Source organism: Indicator indicator, chromosome 13 (assembly GCF_027791375.1).
Source record: "Indicator indicator isolate 239-I01 chromosome 13, UM_Iind_1.1, whole genome shotgun sequence".
Classification (NCBI taxonomy): Eukaryota; Metazoa; Chordata; class Aves; order Piciformes; family Indicatoridae; genus Indicator; species Indicator indicator.
Genome location: NC_072022.1, coordinates 11797453 through 11809848, shown reverse-complemented (window position 1 = coordinate 11809848; position 12396 = coordinate 11797453). Strand labels below are relative to the sequence as shown.

Below are 12396 nucleotides of genomic sequence, written 5' to 3'. Positions count from 1 at the left end.
TCAAAAAGAAAACGAATCCCTTCTACTTGCACTTGCAATAAGATGTTAAATTCTTAAGGTTTAATTCCAAAATATTCTTAACCTCTTCCAAGTTCGCAAAAATTTATGCCATAAGAAGTCACAAATCATCTTATTTTTCTGAAAATCACATTCAGTCTCATTTGTTCCCTAATGCCAGGCTCCCAATTTTGTTCTTTTTCTACATAAGTAAACCTTTTGTTTTTTTCCCTCTAGTCGTACAAATACCAGATGCTGATTTTGGAGGTGAAGCCCCAGCTGCCTGTCCCTAGAAGCAGATGAATTGTGTCGTATTTTAAATATTTATCACAGCTATTTTAATACTAACAGCTGTGATCCTTTAGCATGCAGAGCTTGTTTTACAAAGAGCCAAACACTCTGTTCCTCTTCCTGCTTTCCAAAAGGTTTGAGATTCTTCCTGCTTGGCACTCTGCTCACAGGGCTTAACATACTTCAAGGAGGAATGGTTCCTTCTCAGTGAGGAAGAATTCTTTTCTCTCCCAGTACAGAATCACAGAGAACATCTGGTTGGAAGAGACCTCCAAGCTCATCCAGCCCAATCTTTGACCCAGCACTGGAGGCTCAACACCAAACCATGTCCCTAAGCAGCAGCCCCACACACTGCTTGAACCCCTCAAGGGATGGTGACTACAGCACTGTCCTGGGCTGACCATTCCAATGGCTGAGAACTCTCTCTGGCAAGAAATATTTCCTAGCATCCAGCCTGCACCTGCCCTGCTGCAGCTTGGAACTATTTCCTCTGCTCCTGTCTCTTGCCACCAAGGAGAAGAGGCTGTCATTGACATATAGCTGTTATTTGTGCCTTTGCTTGCATTTTTGTCTTAGCTCTTTAGGCCAATCCATTCATCTGCCTGAAAGGGTCAGCAACACACAAACTAAACCATAAACCACTCAACCTACTGGACTGGTTGCTTGGTTTGTTCTGCAGTTATCCATAGTGATTTACAGCTTTTGTGCAAATCTCCAGATTCTAGGAATGTAGTTTTTGTGTGATGGTTTATACATAGAATGGCTTAGGCTGGAAGAGACCTTAGAGATCATCTAACCCAAGCCCTTGCAATGGGCAGGGATGCCTTTCAACTAGCCCAGGTTACTCAAGGCCTCATCCAGCTTGGCCGTGAACATCTCCAGGGAGGGGACATCCAACCTCTCTGGACAATCCATTTCAGTCTTCCCACTCTTGTAGTGAAGAATTTCTTCCTAAGATCCATCTGAACCTATTCTCCATCAATTTAGATCCATTTCCCCTTGTCCTGTGGGTGGACACTCTTGTAAAAAAAAGTCCCTCTACAGCCTTCCTGTAGGATAACTTCAGCTATTGGAAGGCAGTTCTGTAGTCCCCCTGGAGTCTTCTCTTCTTCCTTACCCCCAGCTCCTTTAGCCTTTACCTCATAACAGAGGTGTTCCAGCCTCTGGATCATCTTTGTGGCCCTCCTCTGGACTTGTTATTAACCCAGAACACCCCAAAAGAGTGATATAAATATTCTCCTTTTCACATTCAGTTCAGTGAAGTTTATCTCCTTCCCCCCAACCCTACAACCCTATTGCTAATGAAAGTGTACTGCAGTAATTCCAAACTAACACACTTCAGCTGAAAAATGACTGTTAAATAAAAAACTCCAAAACAAGCTTTATTGAAGTGCTGTAGTAAATGTCTCATTCCGAATGAAATGCTTGTTCTGTGGTTTAGAGCTCCAAATGGGACGCTGATTAAAGGAGGATACTGGCCAGCCTTCAGCAGCACTCAACAGCAGTACCTGACCCTGAACACCAGCGCTCCGGAGCTGCTGACAAAGTTACGTGCTCAGCACTGTCGCTTCTGGAATATTTTTTTCCCCAAAATCCTGGAATTTACAGGTAAAAAATGCTTTTAGAGTTGATTTTGTAGAACTTTTATACAAGGATCATTTGCTTGGTATTCAAATGATACTGAGTTTAAGTCTTTACATTCCTGTTCATAAGTGAATTTCCATTACACATTCAGATCTTGGGTAGAATTGTCCACGCTATGTCTTGTGTCATGGACTCTCCACCCTGTTGTGCGCTGGGACAAAAGACTTGGGACAGGCTAAGGGCCAGCATTTCGGTGGTGTGGAGCTTCTTTGTCCCCAAGTACAGATGCATCCTCAACGTGACATTAAGTGTGCTGCAAATCTCTGTTCTCGAGCTACCCCCTGTGAGGGGCTTGGCTTTGGGTTCGTGAGCCATTGCTAAAGGGGGACCTTGCAGTGGGATCTCTAGAGGCTTTAGATGTTCTGTATAACTTTCATGTACCTGAGGTATGTTATGAGATGTTACATTGGGATTAATTTATCTATTATTTATGGGATTATATTATTATGCAACTAATCCACAGAGCATATTAAGTACATGGCTGCTGCCAGGACTGGATTCTATTCTGCATCTCACACCAGAGTGCCTTGTGTTTTATTTCTAGAGTCTTGAATCATTGATGACAACCCACAGACTTCAGGATTTGCCCATGCAAAACAGAACTGATTTCTGCCTAATCATGTATACATGCAGTTTATGAGATTTCACCACTTAGAAAAGTATAATGAGCTGCTTGAAACTTTAAGCTCAGCTGAACACAAAAGACTCAGATTTTGTTCAGAAGCCGAATGAGGCTGGGTTTGCAAAGCCCAGCAAACACACCAAACCTCTGTCCTTCTGGGCTTTGAAGGGGATTGCTTTCATAAAATGATTTTGCAGCCTGACTGGAGAGGAGAGGGAAGTCTGGCTTCAAAAATAAGAGACACTTTTAAAGCTGTTAATTAGTCATTTACAAGTTTTCTGTAAGATTTGGTTTGACAGTTAGTGTTAAAAACTGTAAACTTTGACGGCACACAGATGATTCTCTCTGAAGTAATTTATTCCCTCCTTATTTGAGCCTATAACTGTATTATGGCTCAACATTTATCCCCTCTCAATAGCTGTTTTTCAATTAAATCAAGAGAAGTAAAAACAGTAGAAAAAATGAATAATTTATGAAGCACATTCTGCTACTTTAAAATCACTGTATACCAAATTGCTGATGGATTTTAGGGAGATGTCTCAAACCCTGACAAGCCCTTTGTGCTGAGCCAGGAGATCTGAACTGTTTTACGTATTTCTTTAACCTGGCTGTGAACCCCTGTTGAATAATCTGCATCTTACAAATGGATTGTGCATAGCCAACTGCTCTGTGGAGGAACAGGAGAGAGCACATCACCAGACATAGTTCAGCACGTCTTGGCAGGACAGCAGGGTCACTTTGCATGGTCCTGCAGCATGAGGGATGACAAAGCAACACTCCAGATCTGCCATCAGGCATAAATACATCACTTTGCTGTTTTCAGTAATTTACAACATGAATTTACATAATTTAATTACGAGAAAGTCTTGAGCATATTCTTAGCAAAAAGGAAAGAATGGATCCTGGATCCTGAAACAAGACAAGAATATTGTCAAGTGATATTGCTGCTTTGTTACGCATCCACGTCTCTCAGTCCTTGAAATATCATAACAGAAATCCTGTGGGGTTATATTTATGTTGCCTGTATAACCTGAACAAAGAAACCTTTAGAATTCTGCTTACCAACACAATACAGCACTTTATATTGTAGCAGTTCTCTTCACTGCAATCTTGGTTTGCATTTCTTTCTCCTTTTATGCCCAAAGGGCAGTGCATGCCATAAATACACACGCCTCCTCTTCTGAGGGTCTATCTTTTCTATTGCTTCTTCCACTGAAATATAGTTGCTTTAATATGATGTGCTGCAAGATGACAGAGAACAAGGAGTAAGGAAATTTAATATTATTGTTGTTGTGAGTTACAATTCAAGTAGAGTTTGAATAGACAGAATGGAATTACAGCAGGCAGAGCATGCAGAGGACAATCAAACCAACTTTTCTCGCAGAAATTGCAAGAGGATTTCTCACTATCGTAAGTGGTCAAAACTTGTTGTGGTACAAGTTGGTGTGTGCTTGGTAATGACCATTTAGTTACTGATCCACTGCTAGCACAAGCCTTGATACCCCCTTGGGATCTTCTCTGCATGCAATGGCCAGCTGCAAATGTGCTCGGCCTCTGAGCAAGGCTGTTCCTGTCACAGGCTGGGTAAAACAGGTTCCTTGAGGCAGTTAAATGTGAGAGAGGAAAATATTTAGTCCCTGCCATCTTTATGGTTAGATATTTTCCATTTTCCTCAAGCAGCCTATCAGGAAAAAAAAAAAGGTCACAATTATGGATTGAGAAAAGATAATAAAAAATAAGCCTCATACAGTAACATGACTGCAACAGCCATATATAAAACTCTGCCCTTCAGATCTCTAGAGTACTTTATGTGATTTGTGAAGAGTTCTGAATGCCTTTTCCTTCAATTCCAATACACAAAGTATCGAAGTATCATGGAGGACATGACCCAGAAATTGTTCTTGTATCTAGCTTGATGATCACTAGGCAGGTCAGCTGGAACTCGGTTTGCCTTCTGTGGACTCTTGGTTCCAACTCAACATGATTCCTGGTGAGATTTCAACCCCAATGCAAGGGCATCGAGCATCCCCCCCATTCCCGCTCACCCTGAGATGAACTGGGAGCGTTCAGCATTTAATGCTTCATTCAGGGGTGTGAGCAGTGGGACACCAACCAGAACCTTTTCTGATGGCTGCTTCTGAAAGAAATGCACCGGAGGGACAGTAAAGAGCAAGCTCCTTAATTATAAATGCATCTATGCTAGATTCTTCCTCCTTAACACAATCTTTAAGGCATCTAGAGCCCTAACTATTTATAAATGCCCATTTCCTCTTGATTGTAGAAAGCTGCAAGCAGCCAAGCTTTCAATTTATTGCTCCATTACTGTTTTTTGAGTGCCTAATACAGAGTTTTCTGGTTTATTTGCGATTACTGCATCGTATATCATCTCCAGAGAAATCAAAGGAACTGATAGAAATACATGAGGTATTGAAACAACCCTGAAATGGTTTTGAATGTGAAGACAAAGAAAAGTTCAACCTCTTGACCACCAAAATAATTATTTGCTATTATTATCTGGATTCAGGAGAGCAAAATACTCAGGGTAGCAAAAATATTAAAAATGTGACTCATCAGAAAATGCCCCACCAGAATCAGTTTCAATGTTCACAGAGCTGGATGCTGTATCCATTATGCATGCAGAAGAGTGCACCAGTCAGACATAACCTCCCCAATGACACTGGACCTACCAAAGTAAGACTGTGTGCTGCACCTATGAGCTACAGACTTTAATCTGAGTTCTTTCCCACTCCAGCACCTTGAATCCCAGAAGAGAGAACCGCTCTGGCAATATTTCGTCTCCCCAGGAGCTCTCTTCACTTTTGGAAGAAGAAATAAAATTCAAACAAACAAACAAAATTATAAACCTGCAAACAAGCTCCTGTTGTGGTTAAAAGAGCATTGATATTCAGAGTGTGTGCTTAAAGAACACGGAATAGAGATACTGAAGTGTAGATACTATTTGTTTTCTCCTTTCTGAACAGCAATGTACGAACTATCATCCTGAAAATCTACAGCACAGATAAATTTGTAGCATTTATCATACTAATGAATCAAGAAGCTTGCAGGTACCTGTGTTTATGGGCTGCTGAGGAGAGAAAAATGAATCCTAACTCACCATCCCTTATTCATTATCCTCTATCATAACAGCTGCATGGCCTTTGTCCCAAGCTTAATGTTAATACAAAAAATACAGTTCAGATTAGCACTTACTAGCACATCTAGCAGTTCAGCAAATGAGGACATGGAGGTAAATGTAATTTCCTTTAATGCCATTCAAGCAAGGGGTGCATGGCTGTATGGAGAGACACTGCCAAAGAGGCCAAAAAAATCCCTTTTCCTTCCTTGGTCTGTTCAACCAGGACAGTTCTGAGCACTGAGATGTGATCCATTCCTGCTGAAATCTCCCTCCTCATACACTCATCTGGACTTTGCCTTAGGCTAATTGATATCACTCTAAAGTCTGGGATTGAATCTGGGCTCTTCTTGCCTTCTGTGCTGGTTTGAGCTTTACCTGGAGCCCAAAACCCCAAATGGAAACAGATTTAGATTCCCTCCCCTTCTCTCTTTTCCCAGTAAGGTAAAGCAAATTAGGCAAGAGAAAGGAGAGGGAAGATCACAAAAGAAGATGGTCTGGAATCAGTTTGGAAATAAAAATGTAACTTTTAAACAAAATATCGGTAACAGGGAAGGTTACAAAGGGTAAATAGAAAAATACACAAAACCAGGCCCAGCTGGCATTGGATTCCCTTGATGCAAACAGATTCAGTTCTTTAGAAAGTGTGGCTGCAGCATGGAGGAGCATGTGGTGGATGCAGGAAGAAGCAGTAGCAGAGAGGTCTGTCAAGCAGGCAGTGTGCAGGGGAAAGGGAAAGATGTCCAACCTTTTTATAGGCTTGCTGGACAGGAAGGAGGAGTGGAATAGACCACCTCTGACCCAGGGAACCCCTCCTCCTGGGAGGGGGGAAACCAAGTCACTCTCTCTGCCCACCTGGATCAGGTTTCTTTTGTCCACCTGAGGGCTGGGTTCTTCTCAGTCCTCAACAAGGATGGGTGTAACCCAGAACACCTCTTGCCTCCATTTTATTGTGGGGTTGTTCAGCCTGGAGAAGAGAAGACTCCAGGGGCACCTTAGAGCTGTCTTCCAATACCTGAAGGGATCCTGCAGGAAGGCTGCAGAGGGACTTTTGCTGAGGGTGTCTACAGACAGGCCAAGGGGGAATGGTTTGAAGCTGAGGCAGAGCAAGGTTAGACTGGAGCTAAGGAAGAAGTTGTTCAGTAGGAGAGTAATGAGACTCCAGAATAGGCTGCCCAGGGAGGCTGTGGCTGCCGCCTGCCTGGGGGTATTCAAGGCCAGGCTGGATGAGGCCTTGAGCAGCTGAGCGTAATTGAGAGGTGTCCCTGTCCATGGCAGGGAGGTTGGAGTGGATGAGCTCTGAGGTCCCTTCCAATCTGAGCCATTTTGTGATTCTGTTCAGTGAGAGCATAGAGCAAATTCAGCCCAGTGCATTATAAGCTGAGTGCCACAGCGCTGCTGAGTAACCCTCTGCTCTGGGCTGTGATTACTGCACAAGCACAATTCTCTAAGTTTTGCCTTTTTTTTCCCTTCTAGCTGTCAGCTCATCTAAGTCATGGGTGGTTACTTCAAAGAGATTGATGATGTTGGTGATAATGGGATGCATTGACTTGTGACTTCAGTTTGGATCTTATCACTGAAAAAAAGCAAACAAATGGGAAACCAAGTTCTTATTTCAGTGTTTTCCTTTCCCTTTTGTCTTTTAGATTCATAATGGTGGCCACTCTGGGTTTCTTCTTTTTGGCTCCCCCTAGTCAACTCAATTTTTCATTGTGATCTTTAAAAAATGCTGAAATGCCTCATAATTTATACCCTAGAATGGTGAGGACTTGTATATGGTAGAGGTATTTCAGTTCCTAAAGCTTTTGGGCAGACTTCTAACACATCTAAACTTGAATAATTAAAGAAGGAACAGATTTTTTAATTCCTAAAGGGAGGCTTTGCCTGGATAAACAAAACTGGATACCCATAACCAAGAAAAGACAAGAAATAGAGCTGAGGAATTTTTCTGCAAATAACACCAGTATTGCCAAACCATTTCATGTGGGTGTAGCTGAATTTTCCACCTGAGGCCCTGGGCTGCAGCTTTAAATTCAGAATCTTCCAGTCGTCCATCCATGTTCAGACACCAACTGTTGTTGTTTCCCCCTGATCCGGGCTGCTGTTGGGTGAGGAATGAAGGCAGGAACCCTGTTGCCATATAGCAACCAGATTCCAGAAATGCAGAGAGCAGAGAACCCAGAAGTCCTTTATTGCTGCATTGTGGAATGCCCTGCATTACAGTCTCAGAGTCCCACTAACAGCAGAAGTCCTGGAAGCCCTTAACAAACGAAGCAGCTAACAGAAGTCCTGAGCATGTCCCCATTCCTGCACCAAAGCCCTTGCCAGAAGTAGCTAACTGACAGAAGCAGAGGTATCTAGCAGCCCTAGCTCCCCAATCTACCTTATAGCTTGGAGTGGCTGTTTTTTATTCTCTATTTTCAATCCCTTAACCAGTAAAACCAAATTATATACATAAGCTAAAATCTTTTCCCAGTCAGAGGTGCCAGCATGTCCAGGAGGGGGTTTCTGCAGCATGTTCCAATCAAAAGGGGGCCAAGGTGAGGATGCTGTTCTTGGCACACGTGGAATGTGATTGTTTTGCTCTAGGCAGCTAAGGAATTGGTCATCTAAGGAATCCTGCACTCTGCAGGTGGCCAGCAGCTGCTCTCAGAGCAGTGGCTGCAACAGCAGGACAGTAAAATGTTGTGCATATCTCCTGCCCAGAGTTCTGCAGGTCCTATCTGCGTACCTTAGTAAACAAAACGAGGGCTTATTGGTACCAATATCTGCAAACCCTCTCTGACTTAATGACAGTTGTGGTCTGCAGAAATAAGCATGATCTGAACTTGTGTTTGATCTCTGATATAAACAAGTTAATTTCACAGAATCACACAGGTTGGAAAAGCCCTTTGAGATCATCCAGTCTAACCTATCACCCAACACCATCTAATCAACTAAACCATGGCACTAAATGCCTCATACAGGCTTATTTTAAACACTTCCAGGGATGGTGACTCCACCACCTCCCTGGGCAGCACATCCCAGTGGCCAATCTCTCTGTCTGGGAAGAATTTCTTCTTCACATCAGCCTAAACCTCCCCTGGTGCAGCTTGAGGCTGTGTCCTCTTGTTCAGGCCACTGGTTGCCTGGGAGAAAAGACCAACCCCCACCTGGCTACAACCTCCCTTCAGGTGGTTGTAGACAGCAATGAGGTCTGCCCTGAGCCTCCTCTTCTGCAGGCTAAACACCCCCAGCTCCCTCAGCCTCTCCTCACAGGGCTGTGATCCAGACCCCTCACCAGTTTTGTTGCCCTTGTCTGGACACATTCAAGCCCCTTTTTTTTTTTTTTCCCCTTTATTTGCACAATTTTTAGTTCATTAATGGGGGCACAGGTGACAATGGGGGGGGGGGGCAACACACAGCCCCCAACCCCCCTTCCTAGAGCCACTATGGGACTCCCCCAAGCTGAGAACTCCCTCTCTAACACCCAGGGTGTGCCCAGCAGCCAGTGGGGGTTCATTGATGGATTAATTGGGGTGCTGGGACCCCCTTCCTCCCCTGACACCTCACTGGGGTCAGGGGAGGATTAAGGCAGGGCCCCATCTCTGAACTGTGGTTCGTTTTTGTTAATGTTTTGTGTTTTGGTTTTTTTTTCCCTGTATTTGTTCTTCACAATTTCCCTTTTGGCTACAAGTACAGAACCTCCCCAAGAAAAAAAAAGTATCTTGGTTTTATTTGTGGTCTCACTGAAACCAAGTAATGTAAACCAACCAATGTAAATCTCATTTCAAAGTCTCATTAAATTGCCATCTGGATTCCCAGACCAAAAAATGTCTGGAAGTGTTGAACTAAACCACAGATAAGCAACCAAATTACTGGATGCTTCTCCAGACTAAGTCTCCAAATCTGTTGGCTTGCTTTCCAAAATATTTTCTCTACTGCTGTGTAAAACACAAAGGTATTTCATTTCCACATAACCAGTTAAACTTGCAGTACTGGTGGATCATAAAGAAGGGGGCAAGTGTGCATTTATGGAGGGAGAAGGCCTACGCTCTGCTGCAGCAGCAGATCATAAAGTCACAAGAGCATGAAGAAGCCATGGAACTGTTATCTCCTAACCACAACTACCCTATTTTTTGGAAGAAAGCTATGTCAATATGGAACATTGAGATAATTATGTCCAAAATGAGTGAAGCCATTCTTAGATCATAAATGGTTTTCCAAGCTGTGTTTTTAAAGCCTACAACTGATCCAAAAGCAGAAGCCCCAGTGTGGGATACAGCCCATGTTCCTCATCTTGCTTTTAATTGTTGTATGGCTTGGCTCTGCAAGGTCCCTGCACCTCTCCTGTACTTCAGCTCTTGGATGGCTGTCCATAAAATGCTCTGGGAACCTTGTAAATTGATATATTTTTATTACTCTTCTCCTCCTCACCCTCTGCTTTGGTTGACTACAGCAAGTTTGACAATAAATACTGCCTTGGGACACCAGATTAGTTGGCAAACACTTTATAGGCTGGAATGGAAAACAAAAGAGAAGATGGTTTCATGTCGACATGTGCACAATTTACAGGATCCTTCCCCCTTACTCATCAAACTTGTGGATCTATTCCACAGCAGGATGAAATTCTGGACATCCATTGAAATCCATTGGGAGTAATGGCAAAGCTGGAGCGTTTAGAAGCATCTATCTCAGGGTATGCAGGTTTCGCTGTAGACTATGCCTCAAGTAATATTTTGAGGATACTCTCTCTCTTTATTTTTGTCTAGTTAAAAAAGGCTTTAGAATGATTCATTTGATGGACAGAAGTATGATCCAAAAATCAGCAAGCCCATACATTAGTATATTTATTACCCTGTGGCGTGCCAGAATTGTATCTTTGCAGTCCTTCCTTCCTGACGTAAAGATAAACCCCTAACCACTGCATTTTCATTCATTCCAGGTTTAAGAGGCAAAAGCCCTATCTCATGATGTAGCTGGAGGAAATGACATTAATAATGAAAATTATTTTTCAATTAGCATGTAAAGAGATTCACATTTAGATTAATGTAACCCATTTCATGTTTTACAGGAAATATTGATGAAGCAGAACGGGAGTGGAAAGCAGGATTCCATCGCTGGAACAATTACATGTCAGACTGGAAAAATCAATTTAATGATTACACCAGCAAGAAAGAGAGATGTGCAGGCTCTAATTAATATGTTTACCCTTTCCAGTATGTCTGTATTACTGCTCATCAGGCAAATCCACAAGTAGCTTTCTAACACATCTAGCATTAAATATGTTACGCAGATTAAAAGAGTTTTATGATATCATTTTGATTCCCCAGACCCTTGATTTAGATTTCACCTCATTTCTCAATAAACAATATCAGGCATCTGCAGCCTTTGAAGCTTCGCTGTGCTAGATAGGACTACAGAGATTAAAGTCTGAAGATTAATGATGTACATATTATTATAAACACTGGCTGCTGCAATTCACACTTCAAAGTAACAATGTAATCTGCTACAGAAAAATGGATTTCTGGTTAATAGGAATGGCAGTGTTTTACAGGGCTGCCATGCAAAACACAATTGGCTTTGATCTTTAGCTGCAATGCCACCGCACTTAAACCTTGCTTCAGACATCATTTCATTGACATAAACATAAAGAGATAATAACTTTGCTGGACATAGCAAATGATATTTGCTTGTTAGACCAAAAAGTTTTAAGATTGCCATTAAAACCCCAGATCATTGCTTCTTTATGGCCAAACCTGTGGCACAATCCATAGTGGGAGACTATTCAAACTGGGTATTGAAGGCCTAAATCATTGGCACGCTGCGTGCAAATGCAATAATGAAACAAGCCAGAAGAACTGATGCCTCTGCTTCTGCTGGCTTCATTTTCCAAGGGGTAAAGACCTATAGATTCATAAGCTCACAGCTTTCCTGGCTCAGGCACCCAATGCCTTCGATTGTCTCTGCTATGGAGGTAAGCTCCAGTTATCATTTTTTTTTGTCCACCGACTTGCCTCCTAGTCAAGAGACAGCTCCATGATTGCTGCAGAAGAGCGTTGGTCTGCATGCCATGAGGCTCATCAGAAAGCAGCCATGAAAGCACTACTCATCCGGCTCACTCTCACTGGGGAGTGGGACCTGTCCACAAAGTCCTTGCTCCTCTTGTGGAAAGCTGGGGAGGACAGCACTGCTGGGAAGGACTCAGCTCTTTGACACAGTCAAGCGATCTCTAGCTGCCATGCAAGGAGGCATCTCCTGGATCCCTTTCTACCTACTTCCACTGAATCTAGTAGAAGGTTCTAAAAAAAGCCCTGGATAATTCTTTGTCCTACTTCTCTGCTTCTGGATGAGGTTGGAAGTTGTATGCCTGAATAACACCTTAATTGGCTGCTTTTCACTGGGCCAACTAGGAAGAATAAATGCCAAAGTTTTGATAAATATCAGGAGTATATAAAAGCACCAGCCCATCTCATAAATAAATTATCCTGCAGCTCTCTGTAAATGCAACAGCCTTGCAGTGCATCCATTTTCTGTTCTAGTGATTGTGAGCTCTTGCAGAATTCCTCCCTGAATTGAGGAGACTGAAGAGGTTGAGATAATGAACAGAGAGCATTCTCCTTCTGGTAAGCAGTTTGACTACGCAGCATCCCTACACTGAAAGGATTATTTTTGCAGAAGGGCAAATTCTGCAATTTCGGGTTTTTTTCTAAGAGAAGACAAGTTATTA

General features: G+C 42.7%; 1 protein-coding gene across 2 annotated transcripts in view; it reads left to right on the top strand.

Annotated features, from left to right (window-relative positions):
- The window catches only part of BCHE (butyrylcholinesterase), a 33690-nt gene extending 22822 nt beyond the window's left edge, over positions 1 to 10868 (top strand). For both annotated transcript variants that reach the window (XM_054386146.1, XM_054386147.1), the window contains exons 3-4: positions 1730 to 1896; positions 10741 to 10868. In XM_054386146.1, coding sequence (XP_054242121.1) covers positions 1730 to 1896; positions 10741 to 10868 — 295 coding nt within the window. The remainder of the gene's footprint in view (positions 1 to 1729; positions 1897 to 10740) is intronic.
- The last annotated feature ends 1528 nt before the right edge of the window (positions 10869 to 12396 follow it).